Consider the following 23903-nt stretch of genomic DNA (forward strand, 5'->3'; position numbering starts at 1 on the left):
AATCACTTTTTCTTTCATGATTTTCACTTTTTTTCTCAGAATTACGACTTTTTTCCTTCAGAATCACTTTTTCTTTCATGATTTTGACTGTTTTTCCTCAGAATGACACGTTTTCTCATAATTTTGACTTCTTTTCTTAGAGTTGCGACTTCTTTCCTTCAGAACAACTTTTTCTTTCATAATTTAGACCTTTTTTCCTTAGAATAACAAGTTTTCTCTCATAAATTTGTCATTTTTCTCAGAAATGTGAGTTTACTTCTTGTAATTTTGACCCTTTTTTTCTCAGAATTGCGAGTTTATTTCTTGGCAGAAATAAGCGTTCATAAAAAATTATTTGGATCAAGAATAAGAAATAAGAATTAAATGTTTAAATAATTTTTTTTTTAGTTTTTAGGACCATTAGGATTTTTTGAATCATAATTATATAATAATTGCTCCAAACACTAATGTGAATCATGACTGAGAATGAGAATTACAAACAAACATTTTTTATTACAGTAATGCAAAACTAGTTTTGTAGGTTTAAATGAATGTATTAAGGTTGATTCATTGACCTGTTTACCCTGTTAAAATGAGTTGGATTTGGATGCTCTCTGAGGGTGTGAAGCTGTGTTAATAAGTGTGTTTGTGTTTGTACAGTGGGCCGTATCACTCGCGGGAGCAGAGCACGGACAGCGGGCTCGGACTGGGCTGCTACAGCATCCCCACCACTCCTGAGGACTTCCTGAACAGCATGGAGGAGATGGACACAGGTACTGCACAAGCCAACAGACTCAGATAAAGACATGAACATGTTATTAGGTTGGCTTGAGAAAGCTGCTACTTCTTCTTCTTAGACTACATTTCTGAATGCTACTCCTCCTAGAGCTTTCAAGCTAGAACCACCAAACTCAGGCCAGCTCTTCAGACTGATCTCACTGAGTGTGCTCTATCTTTTCAGACTGATCCGACTTATAGTTTTCATTACATTGAAGATTAAATATCACAAAAATCCCATAGACTTGCATTGACGGAATGTTCAAATGAGCCAAAACTATTCAAACTCCAACTGTCAGAATTCAAATTTAAACTGTCAGAATCAGAATAATTCTAATCCATTCCAACTTCCATTCTAATATTTTTATTTTCATTATTCCTAATCTTGTTTTTTTCTCTCGTTAATTATTTTGAGTTTTTTCAATATAAATGACATTTATTTTTATGTACATGTTCCTGACAATCACACCAGCACTAAAACTTGCAGATACAGGGTATAATTGTATTATTTTACTAGGAGGAGTATGTTTTATGAACACAGTTTGGCAGGTTTATTTAAATGGTTTAATTTTATTGCTTGTCATTAAAATAATTAATATCATTATTATTATTGACATTATTCAAATTATTAATGGTCTTAATTGTTATAAAAATAGACGATGGCCCCTATTGTTTTTCCAAAGATAATATATAATATAATCATTTTCTCATTATTTTGGATATTTTCCTCAGAAGTACAAGTTTTTCTCTTACAAGTAATTTTTTTTCTTCAGCATCACAAGTTTTTTTTCTCAGAATTGAAAAATTTTCCTCAGAATTACAAGTTTTTCATCATAGTTTTGAATTTTTCCTCAGAATATTTTTTTATCTCATAATTTAGACTTTTTTCCCTCAGAATTACATTTTCTCTCGTAATTTTGACCTTTTTTTGTCAGAATTACTGTACAAGTTTTTCTCAGAATTTCGACTATTTTCCTCAGAATTACAAGATTTACTTTTTTCTTCAGCATCACGTTTTTTTTTTTTCTCAGAATCAGAAGTTTTTCATCATAATTTTGAATTTTTATCTTCAGAATATTTTTTTTATCTCATAATTTAGACTTTTTTCCTCAGAATTACATTTTCTCTCATAATTTTGACTTTTTTTTTCAGAATTTAAACATTTTCCTCAGAATTACGTTTTTCATCATAATTTTGAATTTTTCCTCAGAATAATTTTTTTATTCTCATAATTTAGACTTTTTTCCTCAGAATTACATTTTCTCTCATAATTTTGACTTTTTTTCTCAGAATTTAGACATTTTCCTCAGAATTACGTTTTTCATCATAATTTTGAATTTTTCCTCAGAATAATTTTTTTATTCTCATAATTTAGACTTTTTTCCTCAGAATTACATTTTCTCTCGTAATTTTGACTTTTTTTCTCAGAATTTAAAAATTTCCTCGGAATTACGTTTTTCATCATAATTTTGAATTTTTCCTCAGAATAATTTTTTAAATCTCATAATTTAGATTTTTTTTCCTCAGAATTACAAATTTTTCTCAGAATTTCGACTATTTTCCTCAGAATTACAAGATTTACTTTTTTCCTCAGCATCACGTTTTTTTTTTTCTCAGAATCAGAAGTTTTTCATCATAATTTTGAATTTTTATCTTCAGAATATTTTTTTTATCTCATAATTTAGACTTTTTTCCTCAGAATTACATTTTCTCTCATAATTTTGACTTTTTTTTCTCAGAATTTAGACATTTTCCTCAGAATTACGTTTTTCATCATAATTTTGAATTTTTCCTCAGAATAATTTTTTTATTCTCATAATTTAGACTTTTTTCCTCAGAATTACATTTTCTCTCGTAATTTTGACTTTTTTTCTCAGAATTTAAAAATTTCCTCGGAATTACGTTTTTCATCATAATTTTGAATTTTTCCTCAGAATAATTTTTTAAATCTCATAATTTAGATTTTTTTTTCTCAGAATTACAAATTTTTCTCAGAATTTCGACTATTTTCCTCAGAATTACAAGATTTACTTTTTTCCTCAGCATCACGTTTTTTTTTTCTCAGAATCAGAAGTTTTTCATCATAATTTAGAATTTTTATCTTCAGAATATTTTTTTATCTCATAATTTAGACTTTTTTCCTCAGAATTACATTTTCTCTCATAATTTTGACTTTTTTTTCTCAGAATTAAAACATTTTCCTCAGAATTACGTTTTTCGTCATAATTTTGAATTTTTCCTCAGAATAATTTTTTAAATCTCATAATTTAGATTTTTTTTCCTCAGAATTACAAATTTTTCTCAGAATTTCGACTATTTTCCTCAGAATTACAAGATTTACTTTTTTCCTCAGCATCACGTTTTTTTTTTCTCAGAATCAGAAGTTTTTCATCATAATTTAGAATTTTTATCTTCAGAATATTTTTTTTTATCTCATAATTTAGACTTTTTTCCTCAGAATTACATTTTCTCTCATAATTTTGACTTTTTTTTCTCAGAATTTAAACATTTTCCTCAGAATTACGTTTTTCGTCATAATTTTGAATTTTTCCTCAGAATAATTTTTTAAATCTCATAATTTAGATTTTTTTTCCTCAGAATTACAAATTTTTCTCAGAATTTCGACTATTTTCCTCAGAATTACAAGATTTACTTTTTTCCTCAGCATCACGTTTTTTTTTTCTCAGAATCAGAAGTTTTTCATCATAATTTAGAATTTTTATCTTCAGAATATTTTTTTATCTCATAATTTAGACTTTTTTCCTCAGAATTACATTTTCTCTCATAATTTTGACTTTTTTTTCTCAGAATTAAAACATTTTCCTCAGAATTACGTTTTTCGTCATAATTTTGAATTTTTCCTCAGAATAATTTTTTAAATCTCATAATTTAGATTTTTTTTCCTCAGAATTACAAATTTTTCTCAGAATTTCGACTATTTTCCTCAGAATTACAAGATTTACTTTTTTCCTCAGCATCACGTTTTTTTTTTCTCAGAATCAGAAGTTTTTCATCATAATTTAGAATTTTTATCTTCAGAATATTTTTTTTTATCTCATAATTTAGACTTTTTTCCTCAGAATTACATTTTCTCTCATAATTTTGACTTTTTTTTCTCTGAATTTAAACATTTTCCTCAGAATTACGTTTTTCGTCATAATTTTGAATTTTTCCTCAGAATAATTTTTTAAATCTCATAATTTAGATTTTTTTTCCTCAGAATTACAAATTTTTCTCAGAATTTCGACTATTTTCCTCAGAATTACAAGATTTACTTTTTTCCTCAGCATCACGTTTTTTTTTTCTCAGAATCAGAAGTTTTTCATCATAATTTAGAATTTTTATCTTCAGAATATTTTTTTTTATCTCATAATTTAGACTTTTTTCCTCAGAATTACATTTTCTCTCATAATTTTGACTTTTTTTTCTCAGAATTTAAACATTTTCCTCAGAATTACGTTTTTCGTCATAATTTTGAATTTTTCCTCAGAATAATTTTTTTATTCTCATAATTTAGACTTTTTTCCTCAGAATTACATTTTCTCTCATAATTTTGACTTTTTTTCTCAGAATTTAGACATTTTCCTCAGAATTACGTTTTTCATCATAATTTTGAATTTTTCCTCAGAATAATTTTTTTATTCTCATAATTTAGACTTTTTTCCTCAGAATTACATTTTCTCTCGTAATTTTGACTTTTTTTCTCAGAATTTAAAAATTTCCTCGGAATTACGTTTTTCATCATAATTTTGAATTTTTCCTCAGAATAATTTTTTAAATCTCATAATTTAGATTTTTTTTCCTCAGAATTACAAATTTTTCTCAGAATTTCGACTATTTTCCTCAGAATTACAAGATTTACTTTTTTCCTCAGCATCACGTTTTTTTTTTTCTCAGAATCAGAAGTTTTTCGTCATAATTTTGAATTTTTATCTTCAGAATATTTTTTTATCTCATAATTTAGACTTTTTTCCTCAGAATTACATTTTCTCTCATAATTTTGACTTTTTTTTCTCAGAATTAAAACATTTTCCTCAGAATTACGTTTTTCGTCATAATTTTGAATTTTTCCTCAGAATAATTTTTTTATTCTCATAATTTAGACTTTTTTCCTCAGAATTACATTTTCTCTCGTAATTTTGACTTTTTTTCTCAGAATTTAAAAATTTCCTCGGAATTACGTTTTTCGTCATAATTTTGAATTTTTCCTCAGAATAATTTTTTAAATCTCATAATTTAGATTTTTTTTCCTCAGAATTACAAATTTTTCTCAGAATTTCGACTATTTTCCTCAGAATTACAAGATTTACTTTTTTCCTCAGCATCACGTTTTTTTTTTCTCAGAATCAGAAGTTTTTCATCATAATTTAGAATTTTTATCTTCAGAATATTTTTTTTTATCTCATAATTTAGACTTTTTTCCTCAGAATTACATTTTCTCTCATAATTTTGACTTTTTTTTCTCAGAATTTAAACATTTTCCTCAGAATTACGTTTTTCGTCATAATTTTGAATTTTTCCTCAGAATAATTTTTTTATTCTCATAATTTAGACTTTTTTCCCTCAGAATTACAAATTTTTCTCAGAATTTCGACTATTTTCCTCAGAATTACAAGATTTACTTTTTTCCTCAGCATCACGTTTTTTTTTTCTCAGAATCAGAAGTTTTTCATCATAATTTAGAATTTTTATCTTCAGAATATTTTTTTTTATCTCATAATTTAGACTTTTTTCCTCAGAATTACATTTTCTCTCATAATTTTGACTTTTTTTTCTCAGAATTTAAACATTTTCCTCAGAATTACGTTTTTCGTCATAATTTTGAATTTTTCCTCAGAATAATTTTTTTATTCTCATAATTTAGACTTTTTTCCTCAGAATTACATTTTCTCTCATAATTTTGACTTTTTTTCTCAGAATTTAGACATTTTCCTCAGAATTACGTTTTTCATCATAATTTTGAATTTTTCCTCAGAATAATTTTTTTATTCTCATAATTTAGACTTTTTTCCTCAGAATTACATTTTCTCTCGTAATTTTGACTTTTTTTCTCAGAATTTAAAAATTTCCTCGGAATTACGTTTTTCATCATAATTTTGAATTTTTCCTCAGAATAATTTTTTAAATCTCATAATTTAGATTTTTTTTCCTCAGAATTACAAATTTTTCTCAGAATTTCGACTATTTTCCTCAGAATTACAAGATTTACTTTTTTCCTCAGCATCACGTTTTTTTTTTCTCAGAATCAGAAGTTTTTCATCATAATTTAGAATTTTTATCTTCAGAATTTTTTTTTTTATCTCATAATTTAGACTTTTTTCCTCAGAATTACATTTTCTCTCATAATTTTGACTTTTTTTTCTCAGAATTTAAACATTTTCCTCAGAATTACGTTTTTCGTCATAATTTTGAATTTTTCCTCAGAATAATTTTTTTATTCTCATAATTTAGACTTTTTTCCTCAGAATTACATTTTCTCTCATAATTTTGACTTTTTTTCTCAGAATTTAGACATTTTCCTCAGAATTACGTTTTTCATCATAATTTTGAATTTTTCCTCAGAATAATTTTTTTGTTCTCATAATTTAGACTTTTTTCCTCAGAATTACATTTTCTCTCGTAATTTTGACTTTTTTTCTCAGAATTTAAAAATTTCCTCGGAATTACGTTTTTCATCATAATTTTGAATTTTTCCTCAGAATAATTTTTTAAATCTCATAATTTAGATTTTTTTTCCTCAGAATTACAAATTTTTCTCAGAATTTCGACTATTTTCCTCAGAATTACAAGATTTACTTTTTTCCTCAGCATCACGTTTTTTTTTTCTCAGAATCAGAAGTTTTTCATCATAATTTTGAATTTTTATCTACAGAATATTTTTTTTTATCTCATAATTTAGACTTTTTTCCTCAGAATTACATTTTCTCTCATAATTTTGACTTTTTTTTCTCAGAATTTAGACATTTTCCTCAGAATTACGTTTTTCATCATAATTTTGAATTTTTCCTCAGAATAATTTTTTTATTCTCATAATTTAGACTTTTTTCCTCAGAATTACATTTTCTCTCGTAATTTTGACTTTTTTTCTCAGAATTTAAAAATTTCCTCGGAATTACGTTTTTCATCATAATTTTGAATTTTTCCTCAGAATAATTTTTTAAATCTCATAATTTAGATTTTTTTTCCTCAGAATTACAAATTTTTCTCAGAATTTCGACTATTTTCCTCAGAATTACAAGATTTACTTTTTTCCTCAGCATCACGTTTTTTTTTTCTCAGAATCAGAAGTTTTTCGTCATAATTTTGAATTTTTATCTTCAGAATATTTTTTTATCTCATAATTTAGATTTTTTTTCCTCAGAATTACAAATTTTTCTCAGAATTTCGACTATTTTCCTCAGAATTACAAGATTTACTTTTTTCCTCAGCATCACGTTTTTTTTTTCTCAGAATCAGAAGTTTTTCGTCATAATTTTGAATTTTTATCTTCAGAATATTTTTTTATCTCATAATTTAGACTTTTTTCCTCTGAATTACATTTTCTCTCGTAATTTTGACTTTTTTTCTCAGAATTTAGACATTTTCCTCAGAATTACGTTTTTCGTCATAATTTTGAATTTTTCCTCAGAATAATTTTTTTATTCTCATAATTTAGACTTTTTTCCTCAGAATTACATTTTCTCTCGTAATTTTGACTTTTTTTCTCAGAATTTAAAAATTTCCTCGGAATTACGTTTTTCATCATAATTTTGAATTTTTCCTCAGAATAATTTTTTAAATCTCATAATTTAGATTTTTTTTTTCTCAGAATTACAAGATTTTCTCTCACAAATTTAAATTTTTTCCTCAGCATCACAACTTTTTTTCTCAGAATTACATTTTATCTCGTAATTTTGGCCTTTTTTCGCCGAATTACACATTTCTCATAATTTTGACTTTTTTTTTCTCAGAATTACGACTTTTTTCCTTTAGAATAACTTTTTTCTTTCATAATTTAGATTTTTTTTTTTATATTAACTGGCCATATTTTGGATAGGTTTTGTGACAATAATTCAGTTCCAGTTTCTTGTTCTCTTCTTTTCAATGCAATGCATTATGTCTAAAATAAAGCACTAAATCAATTAAACACATACAGTATAACATGTTTATCTTTCCTCATGCCAGTGACGGTGCTATTCATTGAATAAACATGATTGTTAGCTAGTTTAATAGATGTTTAGAGGTCGTGAAGGACAACAATAATCTTTTATGACTGCTAGGGAAATTCTTCCCCCTCCCTAACCTCCCATCTTCCTGTTTGCAGGTGAGAACATGGTGCCAGTCAGTATGAACGTAAACGTACCCCAGCAGAGCCGTTTCCCAGACTTCCTGGACTCCATGCCCGGCACCAACGTGGACTTGGGGACCCTGGAGGGCGCCGACCTCATGCCCATCCTCAACGACGTGGAGTCAGTGCTGAACAAGAGCGAGCCCTTCCTGACCTGGCTCTAGACTCCCGCACCCGAGACTAAAGACTCTTTTATATAAATATATATATTATATTATGTATTCAATCAGCCTCTTCCTCTAGTATCACTTTTTTAGGTGTCAGATTTGTTCCCTCACCTCGAGTCGATGAACAATACCAAAGTGTTTAGCCTGCGAACAAATAAGCGAGCACGCGTCAATCAAACCGTAGTGGAGGAAGACAAACATGTTTGTTTAGTAACTGAGTCGATTCTGACTGTGTTTGTGTTCAGAATGATCGCATCGATAGCGGAAACGCCTGAATAGTGTCTGATCATGTTTAACAGGCACGCTTGTGTGTCAGTACATTGAACCCAGAGAGAGTCCAGCTTTACCGGGTGAATCTCACCGAACCTGTCAACAATGTGTGGAAGCTTATTTCCACCACAGAATAAAATCATAAAAAGGTAATTTCGATTTTAAAGAAAGAAAAGAAGAATGATAGAATTACAAATGTAATGTAAACTCACAATACTAACTGTTTGCCTCAGAATTGGAAGTTTACTTCTCATGATTTTGACTTTTTTTTTCCCTCAGGATTGCAAATTTACTTCCCGTTATTTTGACTTTTTCCTCAGAATTACATTTTTTATCTCATAGTTTAGACTTTTTTCCTTGGATAATTTTGAGTTTTTTTCCTCATGATTTCATTCAGAATCACTTTTTCTTTCATCGTTTTGACTACTTTCTGAGAGAAAAATTTTAGTTTTTCTCTCATCGTTTTTAATATTCTTCTCAGAATTGCACGTTTTCTCATAATTTTGACTATTTCCCTCAGAATTACAAGTTTGTCTTTAATAATTTTTACTTTTTTCCTTAGAATTACAAGTTTTCCTCTCATAATTTTTACTTTTTTTTCCTCTGAATTAACAAAAGTCATAATTCTGAGAAAAAAAAGTCAAAAGCATGAGAGAAGACCTTGTGATTGAGAAAAAAAATGTAATTTTGAGGAAAAAAAAGTCAAAACTATGAGAATAAAAAATGTACTTTTGAGGAAAAAGGTCAATTATGAGAGAAAACTTGTAATTTTCACTCATAATATTGACTATTTTCCTCAGAATTACGTTTTTTCTCTTGTAATTTTGACTTTTTTTCCTTAAAATTACTAGTTTTTCTCATAATTTTTGACAATTTTCTTTAGAATTACACGTCTTTCTCATAATTTTTACTTTTTCTCAGAATTATGACTTTTTTCCTCCAGAATCACTTTTTTTTTTTTTAATAATCTTCACTTTTTTCCTGAGAGTTACTAGTTTTTTCTCTCATAATTTTCACTTTTTTCCATAAGTTTTCTCTCATCATTTTGAGATTTTTTCCCAGAATTCAGAGTTCAGTTGTAATTTTGAGTTTCTTCCTTCAGAATTGTTTTTTCTTTCATAATTTTGATATTTTTCTCAGAAATGTGAGTTTACTTCTCGAAATTCTGACTTCTTTTTTTCTCAGAATTGTTAGTTTATTCCTTGGCAGAAATAAGCTTTCATACAAAAAATGTATTTGGATCAAGAATAAGCAATAAGAACTGCATTCTTAAAGAAAATTAAACCAATTAGGATTTTTTTTTAATCATAATTAAGCATGTTTGCTCCAAACACTAATGTGAATCATGACTGAGAATGAGAATTACAAACTTTTTTATTACAGTAATGCAACACTAGATTTCTTGGTTTAAATGAATGTACTAATGTTGTTTAATTGTCAAAAAATCATAATGGTCCTTACGTTTTAATGAGATTCACCCTGCTTTTGCCAAATCAGTAGCAGAAGCGTGCCTGTCAAAGCTTTACATTGTGACTTTATATCTAGCGATTAACTATTTCAGATGTGTTTTACTTTTATTCCAGTTTAGCTATTGTGTGAAGCTCATGATGCTCCAGGTGGCATTTGTAGACAAAGCGTTTCATATCATATATGTTTTTTATATACTGCTACAGTATTCCTATTTTCTATTCTGCGCTCTTGACATCTGGTGCATTTAATTAGTTTGCAGTTTAGTATTTATCAAGAGCTACGAACTTCTTCTTTTTTTAAATAGTTTTTAGATTTGTTTCCTTTTTTCAGGAATTTTTAAGATGTTTTCGAAGCACTACAAATATGCCAAGGATTCAGCAATACTGATCTAGTCCCTCGATATCTGCATTAAGTATTTTCTGATACCAGAGATAATTTCGCCCTCTTTTGGATGGTTACTGGGGGCCGACACTTGGTTTTTTCTTGATTTTAGTTCCCTGGCTGAAATCCAGTTTGATATATAAACATATAAATCTGTTTTTTTTTTTGTTTTTTTTCTACACAGGTCTAATTTTTGTATTGCATGTTTGATCTGTTTGATATTCATAGCATCAGAGGTGTATAGACCCACCTCGCCATGCCTTCTTTATTGTTTATGGTTATGTTATACTGCCCTCCAAAGGCAAAGCACAGTAACTACACATTTGGTCAAAATTGAGTTAAGGCTTAAAATGGGCTTTGTGACAACTGTTTTGTCTTGTGGCAAAGTCTCCTGGTTCAATTTTTTGCAGTAACTGCAAAATCCAAACCAATGCCAGATATGGTGTAGAAACTTTAAAGGCATTTTTCTCAGTTTCAGTGTTGGCGTAGTTACTGCACTTTGCCTTTGTAGGGCAGTATAGATGGGTTATGAATAGAAGTGTGTTGGATTTGTGGATTGTGAAGACTGTTGGGTGATTTGTAACAGCTGTAGGTCAAACTGAGCTCATGACGTCCTTCGTAAGGACCGAACGGTTAAGTAGCGGGTCAGAAAGAGCCGATACGAGCTGTTCTCGAACCCGAATGACCTCAGAGACGTCGGTTTCTTCAGTTTTGGACACTAAGGATGAGATCTGGTGGTCTTGAGCAGCCCGATCCACTCCAGACACTTAGCAAGAGGGACCTTTTAATGATTTAACCATTTCCTATGATATAAACTGCTTTTCCGGAACCTAAATCATGCAATTTCCCACAGGCTTCAGTTACATAAAATGCAGATTTTTTTTTTTTTGTTGTGTTATGAGGTAAGATGAGATCTGGTGAGTGTAATCTGTACCGGTTGATGCCAGATTTACGTAGTGCTCAACACTTCAGCATGCTTTCGGTTTTGTAAGATTACTGATGTGAATGTTGTTCACATGCTGGAAAGCTCAGAAAACAAACGGCGTACCACAGAAATATTACAGCGGTGTATTGTACGTGAGAAATGTGGTTGTAAACTCTAAGAAATCTCTAAAATTGTCAGTGAAATCAAAAAGGCAAAGAATAAAATGGTTTTATTAGCATGGATGTGTAGCTGTGTTTCATTGTCTTCACCCGCTGGTGTGGTTAAAACTTTCGACTTGTCAGTACTTTATTAGTACATTATACTTTACCGTACCATATTATAACCGTAAATCAAAGACAATAGAAGTGTTTATAAAAAATACATACTTAACTGGCTCAAAAAGCACTTTAAAGTGTATTGCATTTAATACAAATTTGAACTATAATGCATATAACACATGGACACAACGTTCACTGATGACAGAAGGAAAAACCATGGATTAGAAGCAGGGAGGTGAGAGCTTTTTGAATAGGAAGATCAGGGTAAATTTAACTTATTTTGTCTTCTGGGAAACATGTAAGTATCTGCTGTATCTTCTGAAGAGCAGTACGAAATGAAAAAAATATATATATTTAGGCAAAATAACAAAAATGTACGCATCCATTTTGTTCAAAAGTTTTCACCCCCAGCTCTTAATGCATGTTTTTTCCTTCTGGAGCATCAGTGAGTGTTTGAACCTTCTGTAATAGTTGCATATGAGTCCCTCAGTTGTCCTCAGTGTGAAAAGATGGATCTCAAAATCATACAGCTATTGTTGGAAAGGGTTCAAATACGCAAAAATGCTGGAAAACCAAAGAACTTGTGGGACCTGAAGGATTTTTTTTCTGAGGAACAGCAGACGGTTTAACTGTTCAGACTCATAAACAACTATCACTAAACGAAAAATAAAACAACACAGTATTAAGAACCAAGGGGATGAAAAAGTTTTGAACGGGGTCATTTTTATTAAATGCAACTATTATTTATCTTTTATGGGAACATCTTATTCAGGTCAGTACTAAATAAACAATAACACACATTTTTTTATGGTCCCTCTTATTTTGGCCAAATAATCAACATTTTGCAGATTCTGAAAGGGGATGTAAACTTTTGACCTCAAATGTATAAGTACAGTAGGATCGTAACAATATTGCATATAAAGATTGTGAGAAAAGGTGTGTTTTCCCTGACTGAACCACGAGGCCAAACAACCCTGCAGAAAAAAAAAAACTATAGAAACCATCACAGAAATACTAATGGTTTTACTACAAATACCATTACAGACATTGCAAACCATCAACTTTTAACCATTAAAACTATTAAAAAAAAAAATGGTTTTAGGACGTATTCCATTAAGATTTGGTAGTTTTAACAGGCCACCCATAAAAGGTGACCAATTACCAGTAGAAACTCACAGAGTCCATTAGAGTTTCCATTAAAACCAATACAAGTCCCATTATAACCAGTAAAACCATTAAAATTTTTGTAATGGTGTCTGTTTGGTTTTTCAGTAGGCAATATAATGTTAAATAAAAAGTGCATGGACAAAATAAAATGTAATGGTTAGATTATAAACAGATATATGCAGTTTAGCTGATTGTCCATTAAGAAAAAAAACACATTTAAAAATACAATATTTAATGTTTCTGAAAGTGAGAACACTTCATCCAACAGACTTTTCTAAATGACACATGAAGACAAAAAATTCCTCAAGTTTCCACCAGGGGTCTCTGCATCACCTCAACATGTCTTATAGAGTTAGTATCACTGTTTAACTCAAAATGTGATTAACTTTAAAAAGTCAAACTTCTATGTTACTATTGGACTACATGCACTTAATAGGATTACTTAATTTTGTGAAGATGCTTGTTGCGTAAGTGATATTTGCAGGTCTGACTGTTTGCTGTGAAACGCTTCCGTTGTACTGATAAACAAATCATTTATCATGCAGCTGTAATATTTTTAGCTCAAGTCAGATAAAGGATTATCAGTAATAAAGCGCCAGTCACATGCATCACAGAGCATGAAGTTAATCATTCCTGTGTGAAGATGAGAGCTGTGTTACCTATAAACCCATCATAAAATAACATTCCCCTCATAAACCTCCTGTTAACGCATCAACTCACCGGCGGAACAACAAACATTTACTTTAGCCAGAAAGCCTTCTCAATTACTCGGATGCAAGTTATAGCATTGCATAAGAACTCTTATCGAGAAGAGTGCATGTTATTGCACGCCCTTTGCATATTTAGTTATAAAAAAAATGACGCAAATCATCTACAGCAGGGCAGCTGTTGTTTATGAAGTAACCCTGAACTCTCCAGAGTCTCTCAGGGTGCTTCCCAGATCATCTCTCTGTCCGTCCTGCTGCTTCCTGTTTTCTCAAAATCAGTCGAGTTCTTGCTGAGTGAGACGGAAAAGTGCAAGTAGGCAACAAGGACAGCCATGTGTTTCTTTTTTAAATCAAGACTTTATTTAGTGTCAAATATAGTAATTCTTTTACTAATATAGTACCAATTTCCTGAGATAAAATATGACGTATCTTTTATCAAATATTTGCACATTCCCTTTATCCATCATTAAAAAAAAGTCTAAATAGGCTACTTGTATGAAAATATCATTCTCCTACAGCTTGAATAAATATTCAATATTCTTATGTATCGATACACTGGAAAGCATCTGCTGTGTACAAAGGTCTGGCAGACATCTGTAAGATGTCAGTTTTACATGCATTTTAAATCAAAAACATCTTAAAGACATCTAATAGACGTTTTGCAGATGTCAAATAGACGTCTCCGAGATGTCTGTTAAAGATCTCTTGGTCTGGAAAGCATCTGCTGTGTACAAACATCTGGCAGACATCTGTAAGATGTCAGTTTTACATGCATTCTAATTCATAAACATTTTAAAGATGTCTAATAGATGTCCATTTGACATCTGATAGGAAAAATCCATTAGACGTATTGCAGATGAGCAAACTAAGTCTTGCAGCTGTAAATGTAGCATCAAATAGATGTCTCTGAGATGTCTGCTGAAGATCTCTTGATCTGGAAAGCATCTGGCAGACATTTGTAAGATGTCAGTTTTACATACATTTAAACCATAAACATCTTAAAGACATCTAATAGACGTCTATTTGACATCTGATAGGAAACGTCCAATAGACGTCCAACCGATGTCTTGCAAATGTCTTGCAGATGTCACAGAGACACCTCTGAGATGTCTGTTTAAGATCTCTTGATCTGGAAAGCATCTGCTGTGTACAAACGTCTGGGAGATGTCTGTTAGATGTCAGTTTTACATACATTCTAATTCATAAACATCTTAAAGACATCTAATAGATGTCTATTTGACATCTGATAGTAAACATCCATTAGACGTATTACAGATGAGCAAACTACATCTTGCAGATGTCAAACAGACGTCTCTGAGATGTACGTGTGCTATCAGGATATATATATATATATATATATATATATATATATATATATATCAATATGCAAATTCATATATAGGCTATCTATAACAATATAAATTGATATAAAATATCTCTCGCCGTCATAAGCCAACAGCCATCAGGCACGTGTGGTATACAGCAAACACGGAAGAAAACAACTTCCATCTGACAAGTATAAATACAAATCATGAGGTGAAAAAACGTGGACAATTAAGAGATGTGGATGTATGATTAGTCCTGAAGAATCATTGATCCAAGTCCATTCTGAGTGGTTTACGAGCTCTGTGGAGAAAAAACAACACAGGGTTGAGTTATTTGAACAGATCAGAAATGCAATTTCCTAAACAAGTAAAAGATAGCACAGGTATGTCTGCAAGATGTCTGTTAAAGATCTCTTGATCCGGAAAGCATCTGCTGTGTACACTGTAAAAAACTATTTGTTAAGTCAACTTAAAATAACTTGTTACCTGGCTGCCTTAACATTTCAAGTTGACTTTTTTTGAGTTGACTAAACTTAAAATTTTAAGTTGTTCTAAGTGACAACTTATATTTGAGTTCATTCAACTTAAAATTTTAAGGCAGCAGGGTAACAAATTATTTTAAGTTGACTCAACAAAATGTGTTTTGTTTTAACATGCTGCTAGCATGTTGTTAGCATGATTAGCAAGTAAGTTTACATGAGTTTACATGAGCTTAATTAAGTCTCAAGGGATTCTGGGAGTTTTGACAGTTGTAGTTTGAATAGTGTTGAATAGTCAACTTAAAATAATTTGTTACCTAGCTGCCGTAAAATTTGAAGTTTAGTCAACTCAAAACAAAAGTTGTACTAAGTGACAACTTAGATATTTGAGTTTATTCAACTTAAAATTTCAAGGCAGCAGGGTAACAAATTATTTTAAGTTGACTCAACAAATTGTGTTTTATTTAGTTTTAACATGTTGCTAGCATGTTGTTAGCATGATTAACAAATTACTAGCATGTTTTTAGCATGATAAGCATGTTACTAGCATGTTGTTAGCAAGATTAGCAAGTTAGTTTACATGAGTTTGAATGGATTAGAAATATAGTGCATAGAAGGGAAGCTTCTATGGGAATTGAGTCCCAAGAGATTCTGGGAGTTTTGACAGTTGGAGTTTGAATAGTGTTGAATAGTCAACTTAAAATAACTTGTTACCTGGCTGCCTTAAAATTTTAAGTTTAGTCAACTCAAAAAAGTTTAGTCAACTTGAAATGTTAAGTTGTACTAAGTGACAACTTAGATATTTGACTCAACAAATTGTGTGTTTTGTTTTTTTACAGTGTACAAACGTTCTGGCAGACATCTGTAAGATGTCAGTTTTGCATGCATTCTAATTCAGAAACATCTTAAATACATCTCATAGACGTCTATTTGACATCTGATAGGAAACGTCCAATAGACATATTGCAGATGAGCAAACTACGTCTTGTAGATGTAAATGCAGACGTCAAATACACTGTAAAAACAAACAATTTGTTGAATCAACTTAAATTAACTTAAATAATTTGTTACCTGGCTGCCTTATAATTTTAAGTTCAGTCAACTCAAAAAAGTTTAATCAACTAAAAATGTTAAGTTGTACTAAGTGATAACTTAGACATTTGAATTGATTCAACTTACAATTTTAAGGCAGCAGGGTAACAAATTATTTTAAGTTCACTCAACAAATTTTTTTGTTTTTTTTGTTTTTTTCACAGTGTAGACATCTCCAAGATGTACATGTGCTATTAGGGTTATTACGATCAGATTTTGCACATACGCAGCAGCCGCAGCAGTCTCCACAGATGGTGCCGATGAGCCCGTTGATCACCTGGAAAGCGCACAGACCGATCTGAACTATACCAGTCACCAGAAGAATGCAGAACAGGGTCAGATGCCATGTGATAACATCGCCTGGACCCTTGCATTCATCCCACAGAGTTCTGTTAGATAGGTAGTTTCTGAAAAGAAGAAACCAGACAACTTGTGTTAATGCCAATGCTGCAGCTATAGGTATATGACTTGAGTTTTATTCATTTGATAAAAACACGCACCCGTCGCCAAATGGGTAAGTGGCGTTAATTTGTTCATCGGTGATGAAGCACTTGGGACCATGATTAATGGCCACACAAGACACAATAACGGAGTAGCCAGCGCCCACAGCTCCAGCCAGGGCGAACAAAATGGAGCCGAACATCTAGATTGAAAAAATGAAACAGATGTTAAAACTGAAACATGAATACAATCCTTCTGTTTCTGTAATGTATTTTTTGTCTTGTTTCCAGCTAAAATATCTACAAATTCTTAAATCAAGAAGGATTTTCTAGACGAGTACAAATTATTTTCCTGTTTGCAGAAAAAACATGTCAAAATTAAGTGAGTTTTTGCTTAGAACAAGCAAAAAGAAAATCTTATTTCAAACAGAAAACAAGATTATTTTTCTTACCCTATTGTTCCAAGCAAAAACATACTTAATTTTGATTTATATATAATAAGTTTGACTTGTCTAGAAAATTCTTCTTGATTTAAAATTTTTTAGATATTTTGACTGGAAACAAGACAAAAAACCCAAGTAAGAAAAGCATTTTTTGCAGTGGTGTGAAAATGTCATTTGTAACATGGACTTGTGAGCGTTCGAATCAAAGGGCCGTTTTCTCACCGCAAAACGTTTTCCGCAGCTCTCATTTCCACAGCAGCCGCAGCAGTCATTGTTCTTCATGCCCAGGAAAACCAGCGCAGGGAAAATCATCTAAACAAAGACCAGCTCATTACTTAAAGGTCTTTTCGTTACCTCTAAAACATACGTTTAAAAACCCCTTTAAATGCTACTAAACTGTTTCTTTAGTGAATTTACGGAACTTTTCAGAAGTTTAGGCTCAAATTAAAGTTATTTAAAAACGGATAGTCTTTTGTTTTACTCTTTTCCTCTGACATGAAATTATTTGCAGTAGCTCATCCACTTACCAGCACACCAGATCCCAGAATTCCTCCAAAGTAAAAGACTTCTTCTGTGATGTCATTGGTATTATCGAGTACTTCACCACCCGGGAAAAACAGCATAATGTTACAGATGATACAGATGATGGCCAGCGGGAGGAGGGTTATCCCCAGGCATTTGGCAAAACCTCCAGAACACATAATTCAGTCTTTGCTAGAGTCAAATACGGTCCAAAGTAGGGTATGCGCGATGGGTCTGGCGTCTCGGAGTCCTTTGTTTGGGTAAGGCTTCCGTTCCTGTGCTTGTGCAGGTAAGTGTTGGTCTGGATTTATATACCCCACTGCTGCTGTGATGTCAGTGATGGGCACCTCTCTGTAAATGTGTAACTGTGGTGTGTCCTACACCTACAGAGGTGCGTTCATCTATCAGATCCCTCATATTATCACTACTGAGTCACAGCGGCCTCACCTTAACATGCAACACTTTATGATCCAACAGCACAAACAATCATTCACATTCATCAATGCACCATGAACACATTTGATGATTTGACAACATTTCTGATAGGAGAAGCTGTGGATGATGCTTTTCATAATAATAATATCTCAACTTTACCCTCTTCATGACAAATGTGCAGTTTTGGGCATATGTTACTTTAATAAAGTAATTAGTTATATTTACTAGTTACTACTCACAAATGAATGAATGATGCATTTATATAGCGCTTTCATTGTGTATTGCCGTACACCCAAAGTGCTTTACAATCATATGGGGGATCTCTCCTCAACCATCACCAGTGTGCAGCATCCACTTGGATGATGCGTCGGCAGCCACAGTACAACGGCGCCGGTGCGCTCACCACACACCAGCTACAGGTGGAGAGGAGAGAGTTATGGAGCCAATTCAATGAATGGGGATTATTAGGAGGCCATGATTGACCAGGGCCAGTGGAGGGAATTTGGCCAGGACACCGGGGTTACACCCCTACTCTTTACGAGAAGTGCCATGGGATTTTTAATGACCACAGAGAGTCAGGACCTCGGTTTAACATCTCATCCGAAGGACGGTGCCTTTTACACTATAGTGTCCCCATCACTATACTGGGGCATTAGGACCCACATAGACCACAGGGTGAACACCCCCTGCTGGCCTCACTAACACCTCTTCCAACAGCAACCTAGTTTTCCCAGGAGGTCTCCCTTCCAGGTACTGACCAGGCTCAACCCTGCTTAGCTTCAGTGAGCAACCGGTCTTGGGCTGCAGGGTCTCACCCTGATAGATTTAGGCCAAGATTTAGGCCAAGATTTAGGCCATGATTTAGGCCATGATTTAGGCCATGATTTAGGCCATATCACCCTAAATAGATTTAGTAACTGAGTTACATCTTCATGGAAGTAATTAATTACCATGGAATGTAACTATTGTGCTCCTTTTTTTTAAATGTTAAAATATGTCATAACTTGAATGCCCCCAATATTAATTATGTCACACTAATCTACACTATTTTAATGTTGCTGTGGGAAAATGTGAGACACCTTCTATGGGCTAAATATCATGTTATGGGGATCGCTTCAACCCGCGGACATGAAAAACATCCCACAGATAAGATTAAGGTATAGTATAGTTATAAAATTAGGTCAATAAGTATTTGATCACCCTGTGATTTTGCAAGTTCTCTTATTTAGAAATCATGGAGGGGTCTACAATTTTCAGCATTGGTGCATTTCCACTGCGAGAGACTAATCTAAAAATAAAAATCCGGAAATCACATTTTATGATTATTTAACTTTTTTTTTTTTTTTTTTGAATTACTGTGTCAAATAAGTATTTGATCACTTGCTTATCAGCCAGATTTCTGGCCCTCAAAGACCTGTTATTTTGCTTTTAAATAGTCCAGCTACACTCTGCTCATGATTCTAAATTAGTAGCACCTGTTTGAGGTCGTTGGCGGTCATAAAGACACCTGTGCACCCCACAATCAGCCAAAGTCTAAGTAGCAACATGGGCAAAACCAAAGAGCTGTCAGAAGACACAAGAGACAAAATTGTAGACCTTTACAAAGCTGGAAAGGGCTACGGGGCAATTGCCAAGCAGCTTGGTGAAAAAAGAGCAACTGTTGGAGCAATTGTCAGAAAATGGAAGAGGCTAATGATGACTGTCAATGTCCCTCGGACTGGGGCCCCACGGAAGATCTCTCCTCGTGGGATATCACTGATGCCAAGAATGGTGAAGAATCAGCCCAGAACTACACGGGAGGAGCTGGTCAATGCCGTGAAGAGAGCTGGGACCATCGTTTCCAAGGCTACTATCAGTAATACACTAAGATGTCATGGTTTAAAATCTTGCATCGCACGGAAGGTTCCCCTGCTTAAGTCAGCCCATGTCCAGGCCCGTCTGAAGTTTGCCAGGGACCATCTGGATGATCCAGAGGAGTCATGGGAGAAAGTCCTGTGGTCAGATGAGACCAAACTTTTTGGTCTTAACTCCATTCGCTGTGTTTGGAGGAAGAAGAATGATGAGTATCATCCCAATAATACCATACCTACAGTGAAGCATGGGACTGGAAGCATCATGCTCTGGGGGTGTTTTTCTGCACAGGGGACAGGACGACTGCACTGTAATAAGGAGAGGATGAACGGGGCCATGTATTGTGACATATTGGGCAAAAACCTCCTTCCCTCAGTCAGAGCATTAAAGATGGGTCGTGGCTGGGTCTTCCAACATGACAATGACCCAAAGCACACAGCCAGGAAAACCAAGGAGTGGCTCCGTAAGAAGCATATCAAGTTTCTGGAGTCACCAGACCTAAATCCAATAGAAAATCTTTGGAGGGAGCTGAAACTCTGTGTTGCTCAGCAACAGCCCCAAAACCTGACAGATCTAGAGAAGATCTGTATGGAGGAGTGGGCCAAAATCCCTCCTGCAGTGTGTGCAAACCTGCTGAAGAACTACAGGAACCGTTTGACCTCTGTAATTGTTAACAAAGGCTGCTGTACCAAATATTAAATTTTTTTGACTCAAGTGATCAAATACTTATTTGACACAGTAATTCACAAATAAATTGTTAAAAAAATCATTCAATGTGATTCCCGGGTTTTTATCTTGTTTTGTCTCTCACAGTGGAAATGCACCTATGCTGAAAATTGTAGACCCCTCCATGATTTCTAAGTAAGAGAACTTGCAAAATCACAGGGTGATCACATACTTATTGACCTCACTGTGATAGCAACAAAACAATGTACTTTTGTAAAATAAAGAAAATAAACAGGGTGCGCTCTCTGCCGTCTCGGTCTCTGTCACTTCTCTTCACAGACATGTAAATATAACAACCTGAATCTTAGCAAATACCTAGACATGAGAAATGTATAGAAAGCTTGAAAGGTCTACTTTTATAGACTATACACTATACTTTTATATATATACACTATAGCAGTGCACTAACTATATTTCAAAAACAAGAGAAGTAATTCTGAAATTACTTTTGAAGATGTACTTGAGTCCTACTTCAGTGCAGGCGAAGTGAAGGGAAGGAAGAGGCGATGTGCATAAACTGTATTAACAGCTGCTGTAACGTTATTTAAAGCAAAACAAAACAAAGGTGTTCAATACATGAAACCATAACCAAGACCATAGCAGAGAAGCAATATAACCCCTTCACATGATGAAGCAAAGTTAGTACTGGACAATGAGTAGAACTAAACTGAGGGCTCAAATACACAGGAAAAAACAAAGTGAACAAGAAACAGGTGCACTAAGCGAGCATTAACTGTCACAGCAAATGAGGAAATGAACACATGGAACTGAAATGGAAGGAAAACTAACAGACCAAAACGAGACTCTACCATGGTTTTAGCTGTACTAAGGTATTGGTAATCCATGGTACTGCCTACATTTTTCTGTAAGAGGCAACATTTTCTATTAGATGTTTCTCTGTGACCTCACTTTGTCTCTTCTAAATATACATTTTAAACATTATAGAAGTTAAACAATGATTAACAAGAGATGTGACTTTCTACATTTACAGTGCCTTGCAAAATTCATGTTTTGTTGCAGCATTATGCTAAACTACTTTAAATTACTTTTTTTCCCACATCAATCTACATCTCATACACCATAATGACAGCACAAAGGTTTGTAACAACTTTGCAAATTTATTAGAAATAAAAAACTGAAAAGATCCCGTTGCATAAGTATTCATACCCTTTTCTGGGACACTCGAAATTTAGCTCAGGAGCATTCATATTGCTTCTAGATGTTACTACACTTGGAGTGAAGTTCAACTGTGGCAAATTCATTTGAATAAGTCTGATTTAGAAAGGCACACACCTCTCAGAAAAGGTCTTACAGCTGAAAATGCATATCAGAGCCAAAACCAAGTCCTGAGGTCAAGATAAATGCCTGTAGAGCTCAGTGACAGACTTGCGTTAAGGCAATGATCTAGGGAAGAGTTCAGAAACAAATCTGCTGCATTGAAGGTTCACAGAAGCGTGTAGTCTCCATTATCCATGGAAGATGATTGGAACAACTAGGACTCTAGAAAATGTCTGGTAGCCCCCATCCAAGCTGACAGAGCTTGAGAGGTGAAAAGGTGAGGCAAAGAATGGCAGATCATTGCCAAATGCAGATGTGCAAAGCTTGTCCCATCAGACCCAAAAAGACTTGAGGCTGTAAAGGTGCTTCAACTATGTACTGAGTTAAGGGTATGAATACTTATGCAATGTACTTATTTCAGTGTTTTATTTTTAATAAATGTGTAAAATTTGCAAATCTGGTTTTGCTTTGTCATTATTATGGTTTATGGAGTGTAAACTGATGTGGGGAAAGACTAATTTAAAGCAGTTTAACATAATGCTGCAACAAAACAAACTGAAAAAAAATGAAGGGGTATGAATACTTTTGCAAGGCACTGTATTATAACAAATTTTAGACTTGGAAAAAACTACACATGGAGGAAATGTCAGACTGTGAGAAATGTTTACATTTCTACTATGAATCTTGCACACATTTGATGTGTCCATCAGACCAAGTTAAAGAGTTAGTTCACCCTAAACTGAAAATGTTGTCATTAATAACTAACCCTCACGATGTTTTAAACCATCTTCGGAACACAAATTAAAACATTTTTTATTAAATTCTAGAGCTTTCTGACCCTGCATAGACAGCAATGCAACTGACACATCCGAGGCCCAGAAAGGTAGTAAGGACATTGTTAAAATAGTCCAGTGGTTCAACCGTAACTTTAGAGTATACTTTTTGTCAGATTTCTTTAAAAAAATAACTTAATTTGTGTTCAGAAAATGAATAAAGGTCTTGCAGGTCTGGAAAACATACATGATGCTACATACTGTATATCCCTTACAGCCTTCACAGCGCATAACGTTGACTTATAAATGTTGACTTTAACTTTACAGCCCAATAAAAGTTTTTTTTTTGTATGGTTTTATTTACACTTTTTGTACTGTAGTGGCAAAGTCTCTCTAAATAAATAAAAATACATTTACAGTTTTTCTTGATTGCTTTGACCTGGTTAAAGAAACTAGGATCCACTCAGTTTTTATCATCGCTATCTCAGCAGAGCAGAAGACACGTCTTGCGAATGTGTTAACCCTTTCTCATTGGATTGACACATTTTCCCCACCCCTTTGCAAAACAGTTAACACGGATGTCATTCAAGCAGTCCAAACTCCATTGTTTTAGCTATGGTAACTAAACAGAAACCATCTATTCCTAACTATTAGAAACTACCTAGATCAGTTTGAAATCACTGAAGCACCTGTTTGACACTTCTTCACACAAATCTTCAATTAGCAATTAGCCTGCAGGCCTTATAAAAAAAGGTGCCATGTCTGTGTTGTTCTTTGCCAGCATGGATGGAGGAGGTCTAAGGCAGATAAGTGTGAGAATGAGAATGAGAGTAAGAGGTAGCGGGGTCCAAGGAAGAGGAGTCTGGAAATCAGGGCACATTTCCCAGCCAGCAATGACTTGTGGGGCCCAGCTGGGTTAACTACGGGTTCCATGGGAACTGTGTGGGCATGGGCTTTGGCTGGGTGAAATCAGCGGGTCCCATGTAGGTTTTGTAGTATGAGTCCCACATAGGAAGCCCATATGAGCTGATTACATGGGTCACATAAGGGACAGGCATGGGCCAAGTGGGCATGGGTTTGATCTGGGAACA

At 33.1% G+C, this 23903-nt stretch overlaps 2 protein-coding genes across 3 annotated transcripts in view; one reads left to right on the plus strand and one right to left on the minus strand.

Moving 5' to 3' along the window:
* The window catches only part of wwtr1 (WW domain containing transcription regulator 1), a 73837-nt gene extending 64197 nt beyond the window's left edge, over nucleotides 1-9640 (plus strand). For both annotated transcript variants that reach the window (XM_073843960.1, XM_073843961.1), the window contains exons 5-6: nucleotides 640-752; nucleotides 8060-9640. In XM_073843960.1, coding sequence (XP_073700061.1) covers nucleotides 640-752; nucleotides 8060-8247 — 301 coding nt within the window. In that variant the 3' untranslated portion in view covers nucleotides 8248-9640. The remainder of the gene's footprint in view (nucleotides 1-639; nucleotides 753-8059) is intronic.
* Nucleotides 9641-13785: 4145 nt separating this feature from the next.
* On the minus strand, nucleotides 13786-18042 carry tm4sf4 (transmembrane 4 L six family member 4). The gene is made up of 5 exons (XM_073844705.1): nucleotides 17755-18042; nucleotides 17450-17539; nucleotides 16845-16987; nucleotides 16571-16751; nucleotides 13786-15074 (listed from the first exon to the last, which is right to left on the minus strand). Exons 1-5 carry the CDS (start codon nucleotides 17926-17928, stop codon nucleotides 15066-15068), a joined length of 597 nt encoding a protein of 198 aa, XP_073700806.1. The 5' UTR covers nucleotides 17929-18042; the 3' UTR covers nucleotides 13786-15065.
* Between the last annotated feature and the right edge of the window lie 5861 nt (nucleotides 18043-23903).

The sequence above is a fragment of the Garra rufa genome, chromosome 7 (genome assembly GCF_049309525.1).
Source record: "Garra rufa chromosome 7, GarRuf1.0, whole genome shotgun sequence".
NCBI lineage: Eukaryota > Metazoa > Chordata > Actinopteri > Cypriniformes > Cyprinidae > Garra > Garra rufa.